The sequence below is a fragment of the Manacus candei genome, unplaced genomic scaffold (genome assembly GCF_025592945.1).
Source record: "Manacus candei isolate 608988 ecotype Guabito, Panama unplaced genomic scaffold, ASM2559294v1 h1tg000037l, whole genome shotgun sequence".
Lineage (NCBI taxonomy): Eukaryota > Metazoa > Chordata > Aves > Passeriformes > Pipridae > Manacus > Manacus candei.
Genome location: NW_026138085.1, coordinates 13,384,863 through 13,411,358, shown reverse-complemented (window position 1 = coordinate 13,411,358; position 26,496 = coordinate 13,384,863). Strand labels below are relative to the sequence as shown.

At 46.6% G+C, this 26,496-nt stretch overlaps 2 protein-coding genes across 6 annotated transcripts in view; both read right to left on the bottom strand.

Moving 5' to 3' along the window:
- RNF130 (ring finger protein 130) overlaps nt 1-12,839 on the bottom strand; it is a 55,528-nt gene extending 42,689 nt beyond the window's left edge. Inside the window, exons 1-2 of one of the 3 annotated variants that reach the window (XM_051793892.1) lie at nt 11,967-12,839; nt 1,810-2,004 (exon numbers count right to left, since the gene is read on the bottom strand). In XM_051793892.1, coding sequence (XP_051649852.1) covers nt 1,810-2,004; nt 11,967-12,234 — 463 coding nt within the window. In that variant the 5' untranslated portion in view covers nt 12,235-12,839. The remainder of the gene's footprint in view (nt 1-1,809; nt 2,005-11,966) is intronic. The other 2 variants (XM_051793890.1, XM_051793891.1) reach the window with 2 other exon arrangements.
- Nucleotides 12,840-15,999: 3,160 nt separating this feature from the next.
- The window catches only part of FLT4 (fms related receptor tyrosine kinase 4), a 58,355-nt gene continuing 47,858 nt past the window's right edge, over nt 16,000-26,496 (bottom strand). The window contains exons 22-30 of one of the 3 annotated variants that reach the window (XM_051793841.1): nt 26,271-26,365; nt 25,801-25,923; nt 25,385-25,496; nt 24,914-25,013; nt 24,329-24,434; nt 23,264-23,403; nt 22,549-22,669; nt 21,689-21,774; nt 16,000-20,315 (exon numbers count right to left, since the gene is read on the bottom strand). In XM_051793841.1, the coding sequence (XP_051649801.1) occupies nt 20,111-20,315; nt 21,689-21,774; nt 22,549-22,669; nt 23,264-23,403; nt 24,329-24,434; nt 24,914-25,013; nt 25,385-25,496; nt 25,801-25,923; nt 26,271-26,365 (1,088 nt within the window). In that variant the 3' untranslated portion in view covers nt 16,000-20,110. Of the gene's footprint in view, nt 20,319-21,688; nt 21,775-22,548; nt 22,670-23,263; nt 23,404-24,328; nt 24,435-24,913; nt 25,014-25,384; nt 25,497-25,800; nt 25,924-26,270; nt 26,366-26,496 lie in introns of all 3 variants that reach the window. The other 2 variants (XM_051793840.1, XM_051793842.1) reach the window with 2 other exon arrangements.

The window sequence follows — 26,496 nt, the reverse complement described above, 5'->3', positions numbered from 1 at the left end:
AATACACAGGGTCAACTCCTCCTGACTTTTGGGGATAGAATATACTAAGGAGAAGAGGTGCAGTGCACTGGAATATCTAATTAGCAGATGATGTGGCTGTTCACCACCTAAAAAGCATAAAAGCTGTGATATGGTTGATACCATTTTACCCACAGTTGCTCTAATATTTTATATCCTGAGATATTATTTTAACCAATCAGAACCACTGGGCCTATTGATTAAGTTTCAAAGGGAACACATTGGTTTTCAGAGCTGAAACACCGAGTGAACCAGGATTTCCTAAGAAAAGACAGATCCCATCCCATTGCTATGAAAGCAACTGCCAAACCTAACAGCACTATGAAAAAGAAGGTACTAAAATTATAACCAAGCCCATTGTTTGATTTAACATGCAATAGAGACAACAACGCAAAAGTAATCTTTTTCCTGTCACACTGAGGTAATCCAGGCCATGGGAAAACTCGCAAATCATGGCTAAACAGACTGCAAAATTTACATTCTTACAAGTATTTCAGAGTCCAGAGTCAAAGGCTTAGGAGGGCATTACATCTGCAGAGAGAGAAGTGGCAAACAAACAAACAAACAAAACCAAGAGGAAGGTGTCAAAGAGTGTGTCACTAAAATATGGAAGTTTTTGCCTGCAGATTACTTGTAAAAATGTCTAAGGAAGGTATCTAAGATGAAAATGAATTGTCAAGGCTTTGAATTGCTACATGGAGGTCAAAATCTCCCTGGAAAATTCCTATGGTATACAGAATTGGGAAGGTCAAACCTCACTAAACCAGAAGAAGCCGCAAGACATTTGCCTTGTAAAAAAAAAAAAAAAAAAAAAAGGAGAGAAAAAGCCCCCACCATAGCACTTTAGAAAGAACTCAATTCTAATTGTGTGACAATATACAGAGCAATAATCAGGAAATTCTAGTTTCCAAGCAACCTCCTATGCTTAAAAGTAAAAGGACTGAAAATATTCTTAAAAAAAAATTAAAAATTCAGGCAGCAGTACAGCCACCAAATACAAAATTATGCCTTTTTTTCGATTAAGCTAAATAATTCCAAATTGAGAAAACCTTCTAGAAAATGAAAAATGTAGTTATCATAATTGTGAATATAGTTTTTAACCCAGGAAAATGTTTACACAATGTTCCCACTGGCAAAAGTAAGTCACTAGCAGCAGTAAAATTTTACATATAGGTAGCTGTAAAGAAGTAGAACTCTGCAGAAAACCAGATTTCCAGCATTATTCTGGACAACTTAAAGAGCCAACTGCCCTCTGAATCACTGCTTTGTTAATTCCTGTATGGCACTCAGACACACTGTAGAAAAACAACCCTCTGTAAACTGTCGTGCAGGCTCAGATGCCAAAATACAACTGTTAACATTTGAAGGTCCCCACCAGAACAGCCAGTTGAAACCATGCTGCTGTAAAATTATTCAGGCACAGATGCTTTGTAAAATTCTAGACCTTTCATTATATATGTATATATGTTAGCTCCTCTTCTTCAGAAAGGACTGAAAGATTGCTCCTCAGACCTAACAGCTATTTCCTCACTCCAATACACCCAATACACTCCTCACTCCAATACAACATCTCCACTGCAGAGGGAAGTAATTTAACCAATTACACTGGATAAAATGAATGCTAAAGGAAAATAACTATTCAGAATTATTAGCTTATTTCACTATATTGCATACATGTAAACATCATTAGAGAACAGGCTATTTCAAACAGCATCTGCCCACTGCCAAGGGCTCTTTAGCAATAGTTTATAGGCAAAAGAATTACAGCAAAGGAGATTACATTTTATTTACCTTGATGAGTCATGGTGACAGGTTCTTCACTGGATATATTGTTGTAAATGACCACAGCTGTGGCATTATGTGAAGCTGCTCGCAGTATTTTCTCTTTAAATGTGCAGTTTCCTCGCTGTAGTAGAGCAATCCACTGCTTGGTGTTTGGTGGAACCTGGAAACGTGTTCGAGGGTCACAGCCCAGACGATCTGCAACTGAAGTGGGAAATACATTTACGTGGATGGCAAATTGTTCAAACGGGCAAAAAAAAAGAGAACAAAACTAACTCCAAGTTTTGCTGAATTACTTAACTGTCATGCACTAGAAAGCCACTATCCTCTTGTTGATAAGGATGCAGAAAACTGCATTCTTATCAAAAAAAGACTTAAAAAAAGAAGTCTCACGCTTTCAAAGCTGTGACTATATGCCCGAGAATTAGGCTCACTAACACATGCTATTTTTAACTCCAGTGCAGCTAGAACAATGAATTCACATTCAAATCAATACCTGCCTAGAGGCTTAAAAACATTAGAATATGGTTCATCTGCTATAGGCATTTACAAAACAGCTGTTTATCAGTCATTCTGGGGATTACAACTTTTTTTTTTCTTTCTAATGCAGCCATAAATATCACTGCAGTGGGAAGTACAACCAAACAAAGCAGATTGTGAAAACAAGATTTCAGAGTTATCTGCCGTGTGCAGGCTACTGTAAAAAAAGGACAATATTAAAAGCTGATCTTGTAAAAACCCCAGCAGCCAACATCAGCTTTTTACATATGCACATTTTGTCTACAAGGAAACGATTCAAATTCATAGAGAAACAAATGGTTTTGCACACACAAAGCACTCGTCAGCTAAACAGGTATAGCTGGTATAAAGGAAGAGTAACAGAAATGGCAAATGCCAGATGTCTGAATTCAACAGTATGCAAAGCTCTTTTGTCCTTTCTGATGCTGTAACATATCCTGGAACAGCCCAAACCCACACAGAGCTGCGTATAAAAGGCACAATACCCAAGGCAGAAGATAAACTTCACGCTAGAGCAGCTGAAACCGATGAAAGACAGATCTGTTTGCAAAACTGGAAACAGTTTAGTCTGATACACTGGTCATATTATGAAAGGATTTCATAAATCTAGAGCCAACAGCAATCTATGATGCAAATATATTTTTGCTTTCAAATGCCAAGAGTATAAGAATCATTGGCTACTAAAAATAGTTGGGATAAACAGTTATTTTTTCAAGATATAAACAAACAATTTATTTGCATAATAGCTCAGAAAACATTGCAGTTCGTAAGAGCAATTCAAATGAAGTGTCCTATATATTTTTTCTTTTAAAGAAGTGAGTTCAGTGAGCACAGGCTATGAGATTTCAGCAGAAGATCCACCACAAAAAATATCCCTATTCAACCTATTAGCTGGAAACAAAACGTCTTTTTAAGCACCCTCAGATTAACACAGCTGAGGTTAAATTCTGTAACGAGGGAGATTCAGAGAGCTGAAGATGTTTTCTGAAACAAGAAAGACAATCTTCTGCTTGCCTAAAGAAAACTAGTGCAGATGAATCTATACTGTGGCAGACGTACAGGAAGTCGTTGCATCTCTTAATTTGGACAAGAAGTGCCTCTCCCTGTTCCCCTGGAAGGAGGGTGGGGAGCCAGATACCAGCACATCCTTTTCACAATTGTTTTTCAAGGCCGTATCAGACATTTCAGACATGGAGGGCTATTTGCTGTATTTTTGCACTTTTGCTTTTGTTTCATGCAGGCATCAGGGAAAATCTGAAATACAGATGCCCAAAGCCAAATTTTATAGAGTACTTTCTTCCATTACCCTGACATCATTACTTGAATCCCTTTTGGAAATTGCTGGCTAGCACTGATCCACACACACTGTTTTGGAGCACTGGTGATGGCCACCATAAACAGTATCAATCATAAAAAGAGCATGTTCACGCCCACTGCACTTTTGCAGCTTCTCTTTCTAATCCTAAATTTGAGAACAGGACATATTTTTTAAAAGGAATTATAGTCCTTTCTGAAAATGTTACAGAACCACAACACGGCACATGTGCCACCAACCTCAATGCCCTCTGTTAAGACAAAAGCAGTTTAATGCACACTTCCCTCTTGTTCTGAACATTTCCAATTAAAAACATGGTAGGTGGAAAGCACCAGCAAGACCGTGGTAGGGAGTTTCTCAAGCCCTGAAAGCTAAAAATCCCATCCTTCTCAGGTGTGGTACATCCTTTTGAAAATGCCATTTAATAAACTGCCAAAGATAACTCTGAAAGTAGACACTATGACCAACATAAAATTACTTAAAATATGTGAGATTATGAAAAACAGTAATCCTATGGATTATGTAGGGTTTGCTTCAGCGCAATCATGCTCAAAACTATGATATGAAGTGAAAACAAAAATGGCCACAAAAATAAAGCTATTACAGAGAAAAATTATAAAAGCCACGAAGGGCATCTTGAATAAGGAAGCAGCATTACCCAAAGTCTGTTATATAATTCAGTTTTACAAAAATTGAAATCTGTGCAGCTTGAAAATTTTTAGCTTAAAAAGCAACAGAGAAATCAGTAAGAGATAACAGAAACTGCATCTGTGGGAAAAGAAGTACAAAATTTTCTACCACAGTAGAGATCAAAGTCTCTCTCAGCTGTGGACAGAGCTATGAAATGTTACTGGATAAAGGAACAGAATTAGGAAACAAGATACTAAGAGATTAAAGCTTTCCAGATATAGACCAACAAACACCACTCAAATGCTCACAGCATGTTATTCCTGACAAGGTGTATTCAGTATATCCTGATGAAAATTTAACAGCTGACAATATTAATTCAGCACTACTTAAGTAGTACAAAAAAATCTGCTTGGTTTAGATAAATCTGAACTGTGTGTCTGCAACTCACTTCAGATTTAGTAAAAAGCCACAACCCACTTTTCTTTACATTAGCATCCTATCACACCACACAAATGTTAAGTAATCTTTTCACTTTAAACTAAAAATTCAGAAACAACAGTGAAATGTGAAATTTTCTGCCTGTCTTTTCGATATACCTAATACACGATTTTCAGAGTGAAAGTCTTACCATCGGGTTCACCCTTCTTGAATAGTGAGCTGGCTAAAACAAAACATCTGCTGTACAGCTGAGGTGCCAGGCACATCAGTGGGCATTGTAAGGGGCACAGATAAACAGAATCACTGACAGCTCTACGTTATCCTGCTATCTATGCTCCAGTGCCCAAAGTCCAACTAAAATCTAGAAGACATGGGCTCGCAAGTAGATCATAGAATCATTTAGATTTAGAACCATTCTAGAACTATTCAGGTTGGAAAAGACCTCTAAGATCATCGAGTCCACTGTCGTGTTCACTACTAACCCATGTCCCCAAGTGGCACATCTACAAGTCTTTTAAATCCCTCCAGTGACTCCACCACTGCCCTGGGCAGTCTGGTTCAATGTTTGACAACCCTTTTGGTGAAGAAATTTTTTCTAATATTGAATCTAAACTTCCCCTGGCACAACTTGAGCTGTTTCCTCTCATCATGTCGCTTCTTACCTGAGAGAAGAGACCGATTCCCACCTGGCTACAACCTCCTTCCAGGGAGCTGTAGAGAGTGAGAAGGTCCCTCCGAGCTTCCTTTTCTCCAGACTGAGCCTCCCTAACTCCTTCAGCTGCTTCTCATCAGATTTGTGCACCAGACCCTTCCTCAGCTCCACTGTCTTCCTCTAGACACACTCCAGCACCTCAACAACTTTCTTGTAGTGAGGTGCCCAAAGCTAATGTTACTCACCAGAATAAAAAGCAATTTCACATTAAATTATTCTAAAACAAATCACTTGCACAGAAAAAAAACATGATCAGAAGTCACTCGTGTAATTTCAGAAGATACAAGTGTCCAGAAAGCCATCTATTTTCCTATAGGTGTGCTACTCTTCCAGCTTATTTGAAATATAAGCTATTTACTCTGCCTTTCCTTTCTTCATGTCTATCTATGTACCATGTGCTAGCAAAAACCCAATTTTCTGTTAGAAGTGGCAGCCTGCTAGGTTAAAGAGCTATGTACTATATGTTGTTGTAAATATCTCCCTTTCTTCTGTAAGCCCCAGCACCACAGAAGAGCCTCTTTACAGAAGGATCAGCTGCAATTAAAGTATCTACCATTAGGCTCATGTTTGTTTTCAGCTCCAGGAGAGCTTTGGTTTCCTTATGCAGAACACACAAGACTGTTCAACTTGTATAACTGTTTCTCCTGTACCATTTTTTATAATTCAAGAGCCCTTCATGCTGAAGGACTAAGGTTTGTGACAGCATTTTAGGGATTCACGTGGAAAAAAATAGTTAATAATGCAACAGATCCAACCAAGCTCCCTCAACTACTGAAGAAGTAGTAGCAAGCTCACATTAGCACAGCAACATTACATTCCTCCTCCTCTTTTCCAATTGCTTTACCAGGTTTTTAGCCTTCTCCCTATACAAGGGAGAGCCATTTTGTGGAAAAAAAATGAAATTATTAGGTCAGCTGTCAGAGGCTTTGCCAGAAGTGCTCACCTGCCAGAATGCAGTCTCCTAGTTCTGAACCACAGCTGGGTTTGCTCCCTCTCATACACAGTGTGTTCATGCTGCTCTTGCACTGCTTAGAACACAACAGTGACTTCAGCCAAGGTTGCTGCACTGGTTGTTATCAGACTTTGTCCCCTTTTCATGGAGATATCCCACTCCCTGGGCATTAACCATTTAATTCCATGGGGTTTCTTTTCCTCTTCCTTTTTTTATTTCTTTTTAAAGGTCAGATGTCTTGCTATTGATTGGATCTTAGCCAATACTAAGATCTCTCTGTACTCTCTGAGCCCAGCACCAGTTGCCAGAGCTGGTCTGTCTCAGCTACACATACAGAAATCATTTTAAAGTCTGACCTTCAATCACTGTAATACAATAACTGGAGAGACACCACTGGTATTTTGAGGGGCAGCAGATCAAGAGGCTTGTTGGGAGCAAAACCAGCACACGGGAGGGTGCAGTGTCAAGCAGCCTGAACCCCAAAGCATTCCCTCCTCCAGCACCACTGCCCAGGCAGGTGCTGCCATAGCACACCTGACTGGTAAAATAAGACAGCTCTGTGCAACAAATTAATTATAATCCTGTGATAAAATTTCCAGAAAACAAATTCAGCTGGGAAATCTACAGAAGCAACACAGCAGTGCTGATTGATTCTTATTTCAAGGAAGGGTACTAGTTATTTGCAGTCCCATTAGGGCTTAATACGTTCAATAGACATATTTTCTTTCAATGCATTATTACTACTTGTCTTATTATCAATACAGTCCCTATTCAAGCCAGTCATAATTTCCACTTTTTATAAGTTGTGTCAATGAGTCAATGAGTTATATACAATGACATTTTATTTTCAATAGCTCTTCCCGGTAATTGCTTTGACTAAAGCTGGCTTTAGCACGAAAAGAAACTCTTGGAATAAGAGGTCTTGTTTCAGGGAAGAAGTTAAACAAAAGAAAATCACTGAAGCTTAGAAGAGTCCTGTAATAGTTCAGATTTAATCTTGTTAGCTCAGTAAGTATTACAATTATGGCTAAAAACTCCAACACATAACCTCCACTTTTTCTATCAATTAATGACTACCTGGATAGTGAGACCAGTGGCAAAGGATGGATGCACGGCACAAGATTTTTCTTCCTCTACTCTACTGATATATTCACTTGTTGCATTTTCCTAAACCTTAATGGTTTGGATTCTGGGCCAGAAATTCTGTCTGAATGCTACCTAAAGCTCTGCAGTTACCAGGAAACTGGCATTTTAAACCTTCTGCAGCTAAAACTTTTTCACACAACATGTTTATGAAGTGTCAGATGTGACAGAATGCTGTAGTTACAGCACCACACAACCTCCATTCCTAGCACTGAGCCAACATTGTTTCTTCCCCACTTTCACCTTTTTCTAACATGTTTATCCTCAAATTCTAGCCTCCTTACCCAGCCCCAACCCTAACACCCCTTCAGGAGATCTCCCCTTCCTATTAATTCTTTCTCTAAAGCAGCTTTTGTACAACCATCATGTCCCCACACACCCTTCAAACTTCCTCTCCTTCCACCCCCCTCACCCCCTTGTTCCTGACCTATTGGCTCAGTGAATCTTAACATTTTCAAGTTTGGCTTTGAATCTGCTGCTATTTCTCTTCCTATCAGCCTCATCTCCAGTCCTGACCACCCTGCCTGCTTTCCTGCTACCCAGTTCTCAGCCCCCAGCAAGGTGTGACCACCCATGAGGGGACTCAGAGCACACAGGACTGACATTTCCAGTGCTCCAACTGGAATCCAAGCACAAAACAAGCAATAACACAAACTCAACAGTCACAAAGAGTCCTGTTCCCCATGGAGAACATTTTTGAGGGAACTAAGTCACAAAAGCACTGCAGTTTCTACCAAGAACCATTTGAGTTTTCAGTGGCTTCTAAATTGGTTTGCCATGGCAAGAGGAATATGCCTGACACTTCCAGGTCTACACCACAACTGGTGTCAGGCACCCAATACCAAAGAAGTTTAAAAGCAGAGGTCACTGGAGTGGCACAGGACTGAACACTTACATGGTGCATGTACAGATAATGTACATGTACAGATAATGCCACGAGGACCCAGGCAGTTGTTGGGAGAGGATTGGGCCAAAACGACCTGGAAGTGTTCAAGGCCAGGGTGGATGGGGCTTTGAGCAACCTGGTCTAGAGGAAGGTGTCCCTGCCCATGGCAGGGGGGTTGGAAGATGATTTTTAAGGTCTCTTCCAACCAAAACCATTCTCTGACTATGAAATGCCTGGTTGCACAAAATCATAAATAACAGAACAAGGGACTGAGGGAGAAGTGCTCAGGAACCTCACAAACCTGAACTAAACTATCAGAAAAGCTGCATCAGGCTGTGAAGAGCCATTTCACTATTCTCCTTCCACACAAAACCAGAGGAGCATTTTTGTCTATAATCTGCAAGAATTCATATCTGGAAGCTTTTTAAAATGCTCTTCTAATAAGAAATTAAGTCACGAAAAAAGATTAACAAGTTAGAGGAGGTAAGAAAAGGAACTAGAAGTGGAAGAACGGAAGGGAGACTAATAGAGAAACTGAGCTGCTATCGTGCATTTAATGTTCTTGGGAAAATGTGCACACACAGGTGCTGCATGTTCACCCAGCAGCCAACTGTGAGCAGCAGCTCGCTGGAGCTGCACTTTCAGAAGGCACATTCACAAGGGGTCACGCCAATTACCACCACACCACTTCCAGGGGAACGCTGCTTTTGAAAGCCCCTATCAGTTTCATACGAGGGTCTATAAAAAGAACAGGGAAAGAGTTTTAATACATGGATTAATATGACAAGGTTGGATTTCATGAAAGAAATTCTGCTAAAGAAACGGGAGAAGTGATGGACTGCGTCGTTCTGCACAGATATAAAGGATGGGTGATCCCATGGGACTGGTATCTTCTTTGAAAAGCAGTATATAGAATATTGGGCATATTCAAGAATACAAGTTAAAAACCACTGCAGAACAGAACACTTAAAATCGCAGGTTGTGCTACTACAAATGGTAATATGGTCTGCAGCAGACCATTATCCCTACATCTTGAATTAATAAATTAATTTATTTCCCTTCAGGCAATGAATAAGGGACGTAAAAAGATGCTCCATCACTGGAAGTGTTGAAGGCCAGGTTGGATGGAGCTCTGATCAACCAGGTCTAGTGGAAGGTGTCCCTGCCCATGGCAGGGAGTTGCAATGAGATGAACTTGAAGGTCCCTTCCAACCCAAACCATTCTGTGATTCTTAACAGAGCATGCAAAAATGTGACATTAAGGACATTTCAGCTCTAAAACAGTCTATACCCTCAAGGTGCTAACAGATCACCCACATTTACGGAACTTTCGAAGGACAGGTTATAAATGGGTGAATGCTTGACATCAAAGCAGTTTCAAACTCAAGGTATCTTCAAACATAGCTGTTAACAACGTTTGTAGAGTCCTTTTCTTCTGAGGATAAGTGAGAACAGGAGTAGAGCATTTATTGCTCTAACAGCAATGGCTGGAAACTACTCGTGTTTAGAGCTATTAGAAAAAATATTTTGTAAACCAGTTCTACAGTAATATAAACAGGCTGATAAAAAGACATTAGAGTAATTACTTTCAGCAAGACTGCATCATCTTTTATCAAGTTTACATATAAAAAAAGCAGAGGATGTTCAAGAACAGCTTAACTAAAAGCATAAAATATTCCAATCTTTCTTACCACATGAAATATCTTTAAACCACAAGAAGCACCTCAGCAAAATTCAAATAAAATGTACACTACATAACAACCTACACAGAACAATTCAGAATATCTCAAAGGAAGACAAATGCTGCTGTGCTTGCTTTAAGTCTTCTGTTGTGAAACAGAAGGACAAAACTGAACCCCCCCAACAACTGATGACAAAGTTTTAACAACTGACTGCACCGTGTCAAAACTGCAGCAATTCAGGTCTGCGGTTTCACAGCTCCTGCTGCGCTTTCTCACTAAAGTTATTCATCGTAATGCTTAACAGTAGATAAAAAAAACCTGTTTATGGACTGCTCAGAATTTTATTTAGCTCTTCTCCCATTACTAGCAGCCTGTGAAAATGCTGTCACAGCCTCCCTCAATGTTTTAATCACAGCTTAGTGAAGATCATATCAGAAGAAAGCAGAAAATGTTACAGAAACAGACTAAAAAGAAATTAATATTAAAAGTTTTCCTTGACAAATAATGCAATCTCAAAAAATAAAGTGCTTTGATACCTTCAAAAAAAAATGCTTTAAAAGGCAGCAGTTTTAAAACCTGTAAAAATGCTACTTGCAATAACAGTGTTTACATGCCTAAAAGTTTCAGGATAGATTCCTGATTTCATGGGGAGTGCAAGTGAGGAATACCAGGAAGCAGAAGAAAGACCAAGCACAGTTGATGACAGCTGACTCAGAGAGCATGGTGAAGGTATGAAGTACAAATGAAAATCGTTTTACAGTATATTTCTTCAACGATTTCTGCTCCCATACTCTTCCTCCCAAAAATCTGCCCCATTAATATATCCTAGTTACACTTTGTAAAGCTAATGAAAGTAAGCTTCAGTGAGACTGGCAAGCACCTGCTGATGCACAACCTGATCCATCCGGACCAGAAGGTTACAGAGGCTGCCTACCAGGATGCATTTGTTCTGAAGAAGCATCAAAGTATTCCTGATCTTATGATTTGGCAAATTCTCTAAAGCTTCTAATAATGTAGTAGTTTTGTGCTGTCAATTCCTCTAAACCACTCTTAACATTCACCACTTAAACTCTAGTTTTAACTGACTACAATATTTCACTTAATACATTATTCAGATGTTTACTGTCCAGGAGACAGGTTGGGACCACTGTGATCCATCAAGTGGTCTATTTCTTAAAGATGGCAGTTTAGATAACGTCAAGGAGGATTTTCAAAACAAGATTCTATTAAAACTACACCATTACCACTGAAGAAGTGGTTTCTTTCAGGCAGAAATCACAATAGTCTCAGTTGTTCAAATTAGCGTTCTCCATAAACCCCAATATTTGTCAAAAAAACCTCCAACTGACTGACAACAGCTTCACTTAATTAAAAGAAAACTTATTTGGAAGCTCTGCCCAGTGCTCAGTACTGCAAACAAGAGCATTTTGGGCTGGCTATGAGAGTAACAACTCGATGGCTTCAGTCCTTCCTGGTCTGGATGGGCAGCTTAAACAGCGCTTTTAGGAACTGCACACTGAACAATCGTGACTTCAGCAGCTGCCAAAGCCATCCAGATGCACGTCTCGCAGCGCGATGGCTATGCAGCTGTTCTGAGATTCACGGCAACGCTGTCCCCAAATACCACCAACTATCGCTACCGACTGTCTGTAATTAGTTTAGGAATAACACCTTCACCCGCTCAATACGCCCAGCCTACTGGGATCCGCGCTGGAAAGCACATTATGCTTTGCCGAGCCGTTATTCAAGCCAGCACTCTCAGATCATGGATTAATTTTATTTTCCTCTGAGTAGGCTCTTCCTCCCCGCCTGTCAAGAGCTCTCGAGGAAAGCCTGCCCAGCCCAGGCAAAGGCCAAACCACCCGGCAGCGAGCGAGGGGAAGCGTTACCTCCGTTGATGGGGACGGGAGCCACCAGCAGCCCCTTGACCTCCACCTTGGGGGAGTCCTGCCCGTAGCGGCCGCGGTCGATGCGCAGCAGCGTGGGCCCGCCGCGCTCGGGGCTCAGCACGGTCACGTTGATGAGCGCGGTGTAGTACGCCTGGCTCGCGTTGTCGGCGCCGGCCGGCCGGACGCGGCCGTGCCACAGCAGCAGCGGCAGCAGCAGCAGCACGGAGGAGCCGCCGTTCCAGTGCTGGCGAGCCCACCGCCAGCGCATCTTCGACTCCCTTCGAGCCGACGGCCGTCACCGGTTGCCACCGCCGCTCCCCCGAGCCCCGCACGCCCGGGTGTGTCCTATCCCATCTGACAGCCCGGGAGTGAGGAGAGACCAAAAGCAGGCGGAGCGGGGAGGAGAGCTCGGGCTCATGCCATGGGAGGAGCCAGGGGAGTCATGGCAGGTCCCAGCCGAGTGCGATCCGCCGCCGCGGCTCCCACGGGATGCTGCTCGGGGGCAGCCGCGCTCCGCCGGTCCCTCGGGGCTCCGCCGGTCCCTCAGGGCGCCGCGCTCATGCCGCCCGCCCACCGCTGCCCAAGCTGGGCGAGGGCAGGGGAGGGAAGGGGAAGGGAGGGGAGGAGGCGGGGGCGGCTCCGCGGCCCCCTCCCCGCGCAGCCCCGGGGAGGCCGCCGGGAGAAGCCGCCGCCGCTGCCGCCTAAGCCGGGCTCGCACAGACCGCGGGGCTCGCCTCGGGCTCGGCCCGCCGCGCCGCCTCGCTTCGCCTCGGGGCTAGTCGCTGCCTCAGTGCGGCGGGAGGCGCAGCCCGGTGCCCAGCCCGGCGGCAGCAGCCCGCGGCCGTCGCTCCATGCCCGGCTCGCCCGGGGGCGGCGGGGCCCCCGCTCCGTCCCGCGGCTCCGCCACCGGCCCCGCGCCCGCGCCTCGACTGCAGCCCCGCGCTCCGCGCTCTGCGCAGGCGCCGCACGCCCCGCCCCGCGCCACGAGGGCGAGAGGCGGGGCTGGGGCCGAGGCCACGCCCACGGGGGCGGGGTGCGGCTAAGCGGGCGGGGCTCTATTGTATGACGTCATCGCGGGCGTAGCCATGGTGGTGGAGGGAGACCACGCTGGGGTCCAGAGACCCGCAGTTCCGTAAGGGATTAGATCACAGAATGAGTTAGCTTGGGAAAGACCTCTGAGGTCGTCGAATCCAACCTGTGACCGAACACCACCATGTCAACAAGGCCATGGCACTGAGTGCCACGTCCAGCCTTTCCTTAAACACCTCCAGGGACGGTGGTTCCACCACCTCCATGGGCAGCCAGTTTGATGTCTAATCAGCCTTTCTGTGAAGAAATTCTTCCTGATGTCCAACCTAAACCTCCTTTGGCAAAGGGACACCTAAGGGCTCCCATGGCTCCTCAGTGACTTTTCAGAAAAATATTTCCAGCTCAGGAGCACTGACCATCAAAAAGATACGAGAGAGGGTTTAAAAGTATGTCTGAAATGGGCTGTATGTGTGAGAAGGAGGTGGGGTGTGTTCAGTCTGTCCAGGTAGCCCTGAAAGGGCTCTTGGGACAGGAGCAGCACAGCCTGTGTGTCAGGATTGGGTCACTCCTGCCCAATTTCGAGTTACTTGCTTCTGATGTACGAAAATGGGAAATTGTACAAACACTCAAACGTTGTTAATAAGTACTAATCCCATGATATACTGTAAAATAGTGCTCGATAAATTATTCTCTTTAACTAACTTAGTTTTAAGGATTTCGGCCTCTTTGGAGATGTAACATAATAATGTAATTGCCTTTTTGTATTTTGAAAGGCAAACTATGTGAAAATTAGTTATGGCAAAGAGGACAACTACTGCAGGACTGTGAGTTAGGATATTTTCTGTTTCTGAACAAATAGCTGTCCTGCTGTTCTTTTGAGATATGGTCTCCTCGGTGACTTCCCCAGCTGCTCAGGGAGTCCCTCAGATAAGCCTGGTGTTTGGCTTGTGCATCTTATTGAACAGTTTTCTTCTGGAAGGTTTTGTAGTTTATCCATTTGTGATGCACTTGGTCACACATGCACAAGATAACACCATCGAAGCAGTCTATTTATTTTGCTGAGATGCAAGTAGTGGGTCTAATCCTGCCCTTGGGGAGACCTGTTCCATTCCCAAGGAAAGCAGCAGGCCAGCAAAACTGCATCTCAGAGCAGAATGGATCTGTGGGCTCTGCTAAAGGCATGTGTGCTTCTGTAAAATCCTCTGAGAAGCTGTTTCTGCAAAGCTCTATAGAAATGTCAATACAATCCAGGAAATGTTTCTGAAGCAGCAGCCGAATGTTCTGCTTACATTTTTTTTAAATTTAATTTTGCTCTTCTTGGTAAATGCTGGGTGAGGAACTACACGCCATCAATGGCCTTCTCATTTCACCCAAACTTTCACCCCAGCCAGAGGGCAAGAGTTGTGTCAGACACACTGATACTGCACTGGGCAGAACATGTTTTGGAGCTGTTCTTGCTTTGATTTCTCAGCATTAAGAGCTCTGCATCATTCTGATGCAAAGTCATGTGCTTTATTGCCGAAATGTCCTCAGAAGGGGCCAGGGAGTACTGGGAGCCTGAAGGATTCTTCACTATTAATGCACTGACCTTTGGAGAAGGACCTCAGAGCACTTTTGAAAAGCACTGATGAAACATTTGTTGGCCATGTTAGCAGGAAAAACAGGAGCCAAGCCAGCAAATTCCTAGTTCTCTTTGCTAAGCACAACAAGCAGCTGCTTTTTATTTTGCTCTGCCTGGTTCCCTGTGGGCTGTTTCTGCTGGGGAGACGTGGTCTGCCATGCTCCAGTCCCTGTGGGAGGGCTTCCTGCTTGGTTCCATCCCCATCTCCATCCCTCCTCACACAGCTGGGAGGCTGCTCAGTGCCATTTGCAGGGCCACGAGTGCTCGGCTGCTCCTCACACGCCTCCCAGCCTCTGGACATCCTATGGATGGCCTGGGAGGCAGCCGAGGAGCAGCCAAACACTCCTGGTTCCAGGAGAGAAGCCTCAGGAGAGGAGCAGCCTAGCAATGCACAAACCTGGGATATTTCATGAGCAGAGCAGGTTCAATCTCCTCGTTCCCCACAGAGACAGGTCCCTGGATGGGGAGGGGAGAGGCAGAAGGTCCTTTTGGCTGCTTTCACCCCATGGTGGAGCTGGATGAAGGGATGGCAGTGGAGAGGCTGGAGCAGAGAAGCCCACCCCCAGGGCTGAGGAGAGAGCTGTGACTGAGCATTCCTTCCAGCCCACGGTGATATCTTAGGGGAAATGGTCATGATTCCATTAATATCCCCTCCGGCAGCGAACACCTCCCTCACAGCCGCCCTTGGCAGCGCTCCCGGCTGTGCCAGGCCACGCACCGCCCGCCATCTTCCCTCCCGCGTGGGGCCCCCGCCCGCCGCCGGGGACAGGGCGCCACCTGCAGGCCGCCGGCGGCACCGCGAGGGGCGGCAACGGCACCGGGGGCGGGGGCGAAGGGGGGCCGGTCCTGAGGAGAAGGGGGTCCAGGGGGGGTGTTGATGTTTGGAGCAGAAGCAGGGTCTGGGGAGCCGGTGCCCTGAGGAGAAGGGGGTCCAGGGGGAGTCGGTGCTCAGAGAAGGAGCATCCGGGGGGTCGGTCCTGAGGAGAAGGGGGTCCAGAGGAGTTTGGTGCCCTGGGGAGAAAGGGGGGTCCGGGAGGGGTCGGTACTCTGACAAGGGGGGGCCAGGGGTTTCTGGGCCCCCCCAGCGTGGTGAAGGAGGGCGGGAGGGTCCATGGGGGCCGGAGGGTCCCAGACCCCCAGGGCTGAGGCGACAGGGAAGGGTCACGGATCCGAGGCTCATGGCTGGGTGCTGAGTGCTGGATGCTGAGTGCTGAGTGGTGAGAGCTGAGTGCTGGATGGTGAGTGCTGGATGCTGAGTGCTGAGTGCTGGATGCTGAGTGCTGGGTGGTGAGTGCTGAGTGGTGAGAGCTGAGTGCTGGATAGTGAGTGCTGGGTGGTGAGAGCTGAGTGCTGGATAGTGAGTGCTGGGTGCTGAGTGCTGGGTGGTGAGAGCTGAGTGCTGGGTGCTGAGTGCTGGATGGTGAGTGCTGGGTGCTGGGTGCTGAGTGCTGGGTGCTGAGTGCTGGGTGCTGAGTGCTGTGCTGCTGGCTCCTGCCACCGAGCTTGGCCAAAGCGTATCCGGCTTCACCATGAGAAAAGACGGAGTTTCATCCTGGATGGAAACACCACAAAGGCCAGCTGTTTCCGAGAGGATGCGGGGAAATGCAAACGGGCACAAAAGTAAAAATAATAAACTCCCAAATGTGCTGATGGCTTGGCCAGGGCTGGGCTGCCCGGGGCTGCGGGGGCAGTGGTGGCCCCAGGAACCAGAGAGCAGCTGCCAGTTATGACTTTATTCATTTTCACATTTAGATATTACAACAAAACTCTTAATGACAAAGGATAACAAGTACTATAGGAGGAGAGGAAAGGAAGCAGTGTTCTAACTGGTTTGATATATAACTGTGAACTTCCAGAGAGGAGACTCAACGTGAGTTATAAACACTCACATATGCTCACTGGTAGAAAAACTCACGTGCAAACACCCACACACTCACACACAACACACTCACATACACACAGACCACGCTTTGTACTCGCACATAACCCATGTTGTAACCTACTTGCTTCGAAGGCAGCCAACTGAAACACTGAATGCTGCTGGAGCAACAACAGGTACCAGGTTAAAATATTGCAATATAAATGAAGTGTTACTTGATACACAGGTTTTTCTTCAGAGACCCACATGTATTCGCAAGTAGGGGACCCAACATTTTGTTTTCAGGAGGGAGGAATGTCCTCAACACCAACATTTTGTAAGAAAAAAATGAGGCTGAGCATAGAGCGGAAACAGTCATTTTAAAGGAAGGTGGTGATGATGATAAATAGCTTAGCTTCAGTGTTGAGTTCCAGTAAAAAGCCCAAACAAAACAAAACAAAACAGAGAGTGCATTGTGAACAAGCAGGCACAATTACTGAGCCCTGGGTTTTAAAAGTTGAAATACTCCCTTGTTGCTGTGGAAAGACAGAAAACACTGTTGTCTCACATCTTAAAACCAAAACAGACCAGCTTCACTTCATGCTCATGCTTATCTGGAGACTGTAAAAATAAAAAGCCAGAAATAATGCAAGAGAGTGGGAAGGGTTATCAGGTTTGTACATCTAATTTTAGTATACTTTTAGAGAGCAAAATTACAATTGTCTCAACAGCTCTCCAATATCCCACACTACAGTTCTTCATCACAGGAGTGTCTGAAGAGGAGCCAGCATTTGCTCCTATCAAGCTGCATTGTTCATGCAACACTGTTGACACAGATACAATAGGATCTGATTCAACCCCCACCCATCAAGATGGTGCGAGACAGAGAAAATAAACTTCTGGGGACTTGAATGTTCAAAAATCAGATGTCACACCAGCGCTTTCCCCAGGGTGAAACAGGGGATCGTTAACAATGGCTCTAATGAAGTAACCCTTCTCCACAAAGATGCTTGTGAGCAATTTACAGCTAAACCTAGAGACAAAGTGCAGCTGTCCTGGCCGGATGGCCACACTGACAATGAGCCTGGGCGCTCGGATGCCTCTGTCCCCTTTCTGCTGAGTAATTCTGCTGCTGTCCTGCAAGCTGGGTTTTGCTAGTACGTATCTATCCCTCACATATGGACAAGGACTTGCAGCTACTTTGGAATCCTGTTTTTCAACTATTATTTTCTTTGTAGTCCTCTTTCTTGGGCCATCTCTCAGATGGGACTGTGTTTCCAGGCAGAGAACTCTTGTGGAGCACTGGAAACAAGAGAGCCTGGGCACATCATCCAGTGAGCAGCCTGAATTTAGCTCAGCCCGCCGCCTTCTACCCATGTGAATGCCAGTGGAGACCTCCAGCAGCACGGGGCACTTGCAAACTTCCTTCTGCCAAGGGAACCACCAGTTCGAAAACCAGGGCAAGATGAGGGCAGAAGAATTTGGTCTGGCCTACGCCCCGTTGGCTGTCCTGCTTCCTTGGCCTGGCTCTCCAGCATCTCCTGCCAGAGGATTCTTACTGAGTCACAACAATTACTTAGAGATGCTTAAATTCCTGGCAACTTCAGGGGACACCAGTAGAAGTCAGGGAATTCATTGTCACATGCGGTTTTCAATTCCACATCTTGAGCCAGTTTGGCTCAAGCTGGTCCACTTTTGTGCCTCTTTTTTGCCATGGAAATCGCAGCCATGTCATCCTGCTGACACAAAAAGGGAGGGGAACTACGTGCTGCACAGGCTTAGAGAATCTGAATGGCAGGCATGCTTTTCCCATGTGCTAAATAAATCTCCCCATTACACTTGTGCAGAGAACTATAATTAAGACTTGGCAACATCATCCGTAAGGACTCTCAGGGCTTACGTCGGGAAACGCGCAAAAGCCTCTGCTGGAAAAGAAATACAGTTTGGGAAAGCTGTACATCTGACAGGAAACACAGTTTTAAAAGTCCAAAGCCTTGGCTCTGTGACAGAGGTGTGGCCTGCAAGCAGAAACTCCCTGGTGCTGAGATGCCCTGGTGCACAGAGCTCTGCCAGCCACAGGCATGTGGGAGAAGAGATGATGATAAGCTGTTCAGACAAGCCTCTTCACCCAGACTCCTGTGGCGGTGATGTAACCATGCTCTGTGGCTGAGCTCTTGGATTGGGAGCAGGATGGAAAGAAGTAGGTGGGAAGTGGTGAGGCAGCACCACAGAAATCTAGAGAGGGGCTGTGGAGGTTCCTCAGAGCTCTGAATTCACATGATATCTTTTAGAAACAAAAGGCCCAAGTGATGAGTTGTTTCCTCAGCAAACACGTTCCTTAATCCCCCAGAGACAGGTATGATGGCAGCTCTGCAACAGAAACTGGAGAGGAGCTCTCTGGGCAGAGAGTGCCTCCTTCGAATCAGGGAATTTGGGCAACAGGAAAGGTCGTGGTGCAGAACTGTCCACCCAGGAGAATCAGGGCTTGAGCCTTGGCCAGGTGCTGCCGCCCATGTGCTCAGTGATGCTAACACACAAGGGGATGCAACCCAGGCACCTCATTGCTGGAGCTCTGTTCCTTCCATTGTTTCCAAAACGCTTGCAGCAGCTTGAAAATAAACATTTCACTCCCTACCCCTTTGATCCTTTTCCTCCCAGTAAACAGCCCATTTTCACTCTGTGTTTGGAAGACAGCTGAAATTAACCCAGCTTTGCTTTAATTTCTCACTCGAGCAACAAATGATCTCAGCGCCGCTCTGGGAGAAGGGGAAGGCGAGAGCAGCAGACCTGTGAGTAACCTGCTCCCACCACAGATCATAAAAACCCTGTTTTGCACAGGGCCTGCAAAAAGAGTTGCTATTTATCTCACTGTGGGAGCACTTTAGCCATCAGCTGATGACCTGCTCAGCATTAGCTGTGTTGAGATGGCTAAAACAACCTTGGTGATAAGGTGGATTGGCAGGCTTCCCCCCAGCAGAGATGAGAGGGGTGTGGGTGTTGCTTGCAGAGGAGATGGAGAGGCTGGCACCTACTCAGAATGAGCAGCATGCACGAGCATTTACAAAGATCCCTTGGGACCTCTCAGTACACCTCTTTAAAATGTCCTGCTCTTGCTGCTAATACCACAAGGGATTTCTTCCTTTTGATTCTGCTCCGCAGCTCAGCAGCTGACATCATGAGGAGGGGAGGAGGAAGCAATCCAAGGAAAAACATTCAGGCTGCACACCAGGAAGAAACTTGAGACTAAGACAGATCTATTTATATCTGACCTGAAATGGGCTTTCTGAATGGGAAGCTGATCTGAGTGGAGGCTGGATGGCAGGCAGAAGGTGCCGTAGTGCTGAATACAGGCACCCACTCGCCGGCAGAACGCATCTGTCCGAGCCGCAGGGAGAAAGGAAACACGAGGAACCAGGGAGGTGCTCTCTGTAGTCCTGGCACGGGGAAGCTGCAGCTGGAGGTGCTGTATGAGCCATCGTGCTGCGGTTCCAAGGACATCAGTGTTCCCCATCCATTTGGGGTAGGTTCCCTGTTGGGTTTGGGCATAGATTGAAGGAGAAGCTCTGAGTGACCCTGATGACGTGCCTGGAAGGTAAGAGGGGACGCCTTGGCAAGCGCCTCCAGGGCCTGGTGCCATTAGTACTGCTCGGAGAAGAAGGAAGCGTGGAGAGCGGGGGGACTGGCCCCCTCTCCAGGCGGGGTGCAGCTGCCGTCCTCAGAGTGTTCTGACAGCTCCCCGTATTCACTGTTGTAAAAAGTCTGGCCTCCGACTTGGGACCCGTACGACGGTCGACATCTGCCCCGCAGGTCCGACTGTTCCCCTGTTCGACTGGGCCCTTTACTGCTGTGAGGGAGAGAGACACAGGGAATCAATCTGGGCACTCCTAGAAAGCCTCTGTCCTGCTTAGAGACATCCCAGCTTCAGGAAATCTCATCTGCTAATGCACGGGTCAGAGACAGGGTCAGGAATAGACTTATACCTCCATTTCAAAGCACAAAGCCAGGCCTTGCTCTAAATCTAAGCACAGCCTGCATGTTTTGTGAAAAATCTGCACATAACCTGGTGACAGAGTTACTTCAGCTCTTCTAGTTACCTTTGGGACACCTGCCAGATACAGGGAAGGGCTGGGGCCCCAATGAGCAGGGAGCGACAAGAGACATTGCCTCAATTGCTTCTAGACCTGGCAGGAATAACAGAAACTGGTACAAACCAACAGCCAGGATGGGGGAAAGGAAATGAAGGAAGATGATGAAGATGATGTGGGAGGAAATTGGCAGCCCCATCTCAGCACCTACCAATACCAAGTGGCTGGCAGGAAGCCCCAAGGGCAAGGGCAGGGACACATTCAAGGAAAGGTTTAAGGGCAGTGTTTTCCAGGAGACAGGACACCAGGTGTAGGAGACAACAGGAACATGCCTTAGGGAAAAGAGGACAAGGACAAGAAGTAGGAGACAGCTTGATACAACAGCAGAGAGGCCACAGGTTTGTGGTTAAGAAAAAAGACAATGACCAGTCTGATCTGATGTTGGGAGGCAGAGGAGGTGAGGAAGAAGCTTGGGACTGGCCTTGTCTACACATGAGCTGACAAGGCTTGCTCAACAAACTGTCACCAAGACAAGGTCCCAGCCTGCTCTGGCACCAGGCAGAGATAAGCTAGACAGGTTCTCACCCACTTTCCAAGCCTGGGACAAGGACATAGCCATTCATAACATCCTCAGCCCTGGGAGTGCCAGCTCAACCTGCCGGGTTCTGTATCGGCATGGGGGAAGTCCTAAGGCCTGTACCATCCCTTCACCACCACATCAGGGCCCTGAACCCCGTGGGTCAGGGCTGAGGGAGGGAGGGAGGTGGCAGCCACATAGTTTCTGTCCATCCCACCTGCCACTGCTTGTACAAGCCCTGACACATTTCACCAGAAAATGCCAATAAACATTAACAGTTTCATTAACACCATCACTCCACTGTGCCTCATTATTTTAACAGACATATTCTTATTGATGGGCACAGCTTAAATTTTTAAACCCTAGGAAGCAGCAGGCATGTCTGTTCTTTGTGTGTTTTCCCTCTCATTAATGAGTGCATGGACTTATCTGGCTCAGGGCCCACAGCTGAGGGCTCCAAGCAGTACAGCCTATGGGGAGACACCAAAGCTGCCTCCTGGTCTCACTGCATTTGGCAGCAGGGAGGTCTGAGTGGCTAGACTTAAGGAGTACCTGAATCCACCTTCTTTTCTGTGTCGGTTTTCTATCCTCTCAAATTCCTCAGATGCCAGAACCATCCCACTGTCTGTCTGATTGTCCTGGAAGGAAGCAACAGGAGTTATCAGTAACATCCCTGTCGACTGATCAGAGCGGGAAGGGAGGAGAAATAATTCAGAAAATGAGATTGTGTGTATGTGTGATGGGGAAAAAGAGGTAGGGACACTTTACCAGCATTCTGCATCTGATTTTCTTAGGCACCTTCCTAAAAGCAGCACATAAAAAGGTAGGATTTCTGTGCGCAGTTCAGTGTCACTTTTGGGAAAAAAAAAAGAGTGCTCCCTGTCTGGAAGGTGTATTATCATCCAGTGTATGAGAGGTGAGGTTTTCCTCTGAGACTAAAGGTATGACCAAAGTTTTTCCACTACAGGAGATGTAAGTGCCAGTCCAGTTCAGAGAGACCAGAGGCGTCCATACTGCACAGTGCCAAGTGGGTCAAGATGCAGGGGGTGCAGGCAAGCACTCTGGGTTTACCTAGTCCTGGCTGGATTTCAGTGTGCTTAACCAGGCTATGTTCACAGATTTGAGAAGGGTGAAGAGCAGGCTCTTCTCTGAGGTCCTTTATAGTCCCCTTGTTTGCAGATCTATCTTCCCCATTTCCCACTCAGGCAGTGTGAGCTGTGCTGCAGGGAAACCCCTGTGTGCCAGGTGGAGAAAGGAATGTGCACAGGACTTGATGGACTTCACAGGAATGACACAGACAGACTAACATGAGATAGGACTGATCTTCCTTCCACAGTCTTAACAGTAAAGTTGTCAAAAAACAGCTGAACATTTCTTTGCCCCCCTCTCAACTCCACCCAGATGCTGCTCACCGGGTGTGCCTTGTACATTGTGTGTGTCATGGGAAACTCTTCAAATGTCTTTATCCTGGATGGGCACCTGATCTGATTTCCTCCCGTCAAACAACCAGGGAACGAGACACAGTTGTAGTATCTGCAGACAGAAGCACAGTGTGTTCAGTAAAGCCAGCATTCAATGTCCTAAATGAGCAGGACCTGAACCCAACATCCTCACTGTGCAACCAAAGTATGCAGGGAGGTGGATGACCCAAATGGTGGATTTTGGGAAGGTAATGGGGTCACCTTAGGCCCCTTCATCCCATATTACTTCTGCTGTGGCAATTGAATCAGGCCCTAATGACCTCTCCACTTGAGGTAAGCAGAAAATCATCATATAGATCCCAGGCATCACATTATCACAGCTCTCCAGAGAGAAGAGGCTTAGGCCTTGTTGTTTGGGTTTGTTAGCAACAGATAGGATGAAATTCCTTACATGGTCCTTTGGCAGCATAGCTGGAGTCAGAAGAAGGAATGTCATAGGCTTACACATTAAGGGCTCTTTCTCATTATCAAAATCAAGTCATTTTGCTTTTATAAGCAAGATGCTATGGCCTAAATGCTTGGATCACATCTTATCACCTGGGATTTTTCCAGCATCTGGGTTCTCCCTCTATCCTTCAGGGTTCCTTACAGCTCAGGCTGCTGGCTGCCTGCTGGGCACTCTCTACCCTTTTCAGAGGGAATTCACCTTGCTGCTAGGCTGTGGCAGCGTATCCTCATGTCGAAGTCCTCTTCATCTGAGTTTTGCTGGGCAGAGGAAGGCACCTGGGAGAACCCATCATCTTCTGAGCTGTGAGAGTCGTTCAGCGGGATGTAATCCTTCCCTTCCTGGTAGGAAGAACAGTGAGTGGCCTTGCAAGAAGGGGAAGGCTTTCCCAAAAGAAAGAGTTTCACAAGCAGAAACTGTCAGAGCTGGGAAGGAAAATTTCTGGTTTGTGTATTTTCTTTCTCTGGGACAAAATATCTGGCTGGAGATTTCTGTGCCCTTTGCATAAGTAGCTGTGAATGATGCATGGAGGTGTGTGAGCAGGAAAACAACCACAGTTCTCCGCCTTACATGGACAGAGCATTGTGCTCCAGGGCAACTGTGGCTTAGTCACTGTGGCTTAGTCATGCATGTGAGGGGAACCAGTGCTGAAAGGTTAAAGTCAGGGACGTCAGGATGAGACAGTACTCAAGCATTTAGCTATCAGCTTCTGAAAGGGAACGTCAAGAAAAAGTTAAAAGAGCTGTAAGCTAATCGTAGCTAGATGTCCTGTTGAGCTGCTGCATGGAAGCGATTAGTAACAGTTTCAAAGAAAACTGTATAGCTGGCTGCTGTAACGTAACAGTTGTTCTGTTCACATGGCCCTGACATTTCAATCTGAGGGCAGAGTTTCAGAAACCCTGGTCAAGTTCTGGTTTTCATTATGCAGGCGTGTGGGAAGCAGAAGTACCAGGGCCTTGACTCAGCTGAAGAATTTCAAATAATCATCTGGGGATTAGGACGGAAATACTGGAATGACGACTAAGAGGGCATCCGCCCTGCAAGGAGTGGAGTTATATGAGGATGCAGCTAGAGGGCTGTCACAGAAATGAGTTCTCCAACAGCTCTGGGAAACAGATCTCTGATCCAGGTATCCCTGTGTTATTGGTTGGCCTATGCAAAGATACTGCATTGACCACAGAATCAGCAGAGGGCACAGCGAGAGAGATAGAAATGGGAGAAGAAAGAGCTGTCCGAAGCTGAGCAGGGACACAGAGAGGTTTTCACCTGCTGGACGTTTTCCTGAAGAAGGTTCCCCAGTATCTCCACAAGGTCGGAGAAAGTCGGTCTCTCCTTGGGATCACCGTGCCAGCAGCTCAGCATTATACGGTAGCTGCCAAGAAGAGATGCTGGTTTTATGCAACAGAAACCCCCTCCTACCTCTCTCCACAGGTCCTACCCACATGGTTCCCACAGTAGCTTCACTGTGAGGGAAAGCTTGGCACCCCCAGCACACTGGCCAGGTGGACTTGCTGGAAGGGTGTTGGTTTGTTATGCACTGAATATAAGAGGGCACGAGGAGCTGATTCAGGCACCTCTGGTACCCTTTGGAGCAGAAAAGCACATTGCCCACTTACAGACCCATCCCAGCATGCAAAGGTACCTAGAGAGCTCCAATCCTAACCTATCTTGCTTGCTCTCCAGGAAGCTGACTAGAGTGAAGGATGTGTTGGCCCATTCTCCACTCTGTCTGAAAGGTCTGCATCCCACAGAGGGGCTTGTCTTGCCCTAGGCTGGGATCTGGAAGGTTTCTGCCTTTGCACAGAGGGCTCTGCTCTGACCAGTGTGGGATCCATGAGGTTTCTGACTCACATTTCTGCCGTGGCGTACTCTGGGGCTCTCATCCTGGTACCGTCTTTGAGCCTCTGGCAGAACTCCTCGTTGATCTGGACTCCAGGATATGGAGATGCCCCTAAAGAAAGTTCAGAGAAGGGTGGGAACATGAAATGTACCCTCAGAAACCAGTCCTTCTGAGACTGCCCTTCCTGCCAAAATACCGGGAGATGTGGTCATTTGTCATACACAGCCCAAGTTCTTGGTGCTGCCCAAATCAGGCTTCTCTGTCTCGGCATGCAGAGGCCACCTCTGAACACCTGCATTCCCATCACTCTGTTCATAGGTGGATATGGCCTCCATATTTTTTTTGCCTACATTGGTGTCACTTCCCATAAGTCCTTAGATGTGCTTCGGAATGTCAAGGCCTCCTGCACAGACTCACCCACCAAACTATTACGTGGGTAGAGATGTTTCCCTCGGCAGCATGATATCCTCATTAGCACTCACCTAGTGAGAAGATTTCCCAGAGGAGGACCCCAAAGGACCAGACATCACTCTGTGTAGTGTAAACCTTGTCAAAGATGCTTTCTGGAGCCATCCACTTCAGTGGGAGACGGGCCTGCAGGAGGAAGAAGCAAGGCACAAGCATTTAGTCAGGCACGTGAAGTAGGACAGCTCTTCTTGTTGCAAAGGGATGAAAGAGATTAAAGGAAATCAGAGCTGATAGCCCTGCTCCTCTCTCCGTGGAGGGATGGAGGTTTGGTAGGTCAGAGAGGGATGGAGATACTGATGGAGGAGGACAGGACATTTGTCATCGAGCAAATGGCTTCTGGTCCCAGCCACGCAAGTGGTTCCACTCCTCCTTTCTCATCTTTTTGTCAAGGGGGCCTAATCTGTTGAGGGTTTGAGAAGATGGCACTCACACTGCCTTTCCTGACATAGTCAGGGTCCTTGTAGATGTCCCGGGCCAGGCCGAAGTCACAGATCTTTACCACGTTGTTCTCTGACAGCAGGATATTGCGAGCTGCCAGGTCTCTGTGGATGCACTGAGGGCACACAAAGAGGATGGGGCAAAATCAGAGGGATAGGAACAACAATCAGAAAGCGCAGAGCACCTCCCTCCCCCCTGTGAGCCTGAGCTGTAATGGGGAAATGGTGGAAGTGGGCAGGAGCTAAAGATAAAAATTTCAGAAGGGGATGGTTAAGGAGAGGTTGAAATACAGGAGGACTAATTTCCCGTCTTTGTGTACACATGACCACCTCAGATTTCTTGAGAAGTGTGAGGTAGATCACGGAATCTCTCCGTGTGTCACCTGTAAAGCAGTTGTAAGCAGGTCTTCTCTCATCAGGCATGCACAAAAGATCAGGTGAGCAAAGAAAAGGGTGAACTCACCTTTCGAGATGCCAGGAACTCCATGCCACGTGCTACCTGGAAGCTGTAGCAAATCAGGTCTTCCATTGTCAAGGGACTTTGCCACAAGTCATCCACTATCCAGGAGTACAAGAAAATGATTAGACAGTGAGCAATCTGTTGTCCTGCTTGCCTCTCTCCAGGACTCGTGGGGTACAGCCAGTCTCTCAGTGAGATACAGCTAGTTCTCAGTGGTAACTGGAGTAAT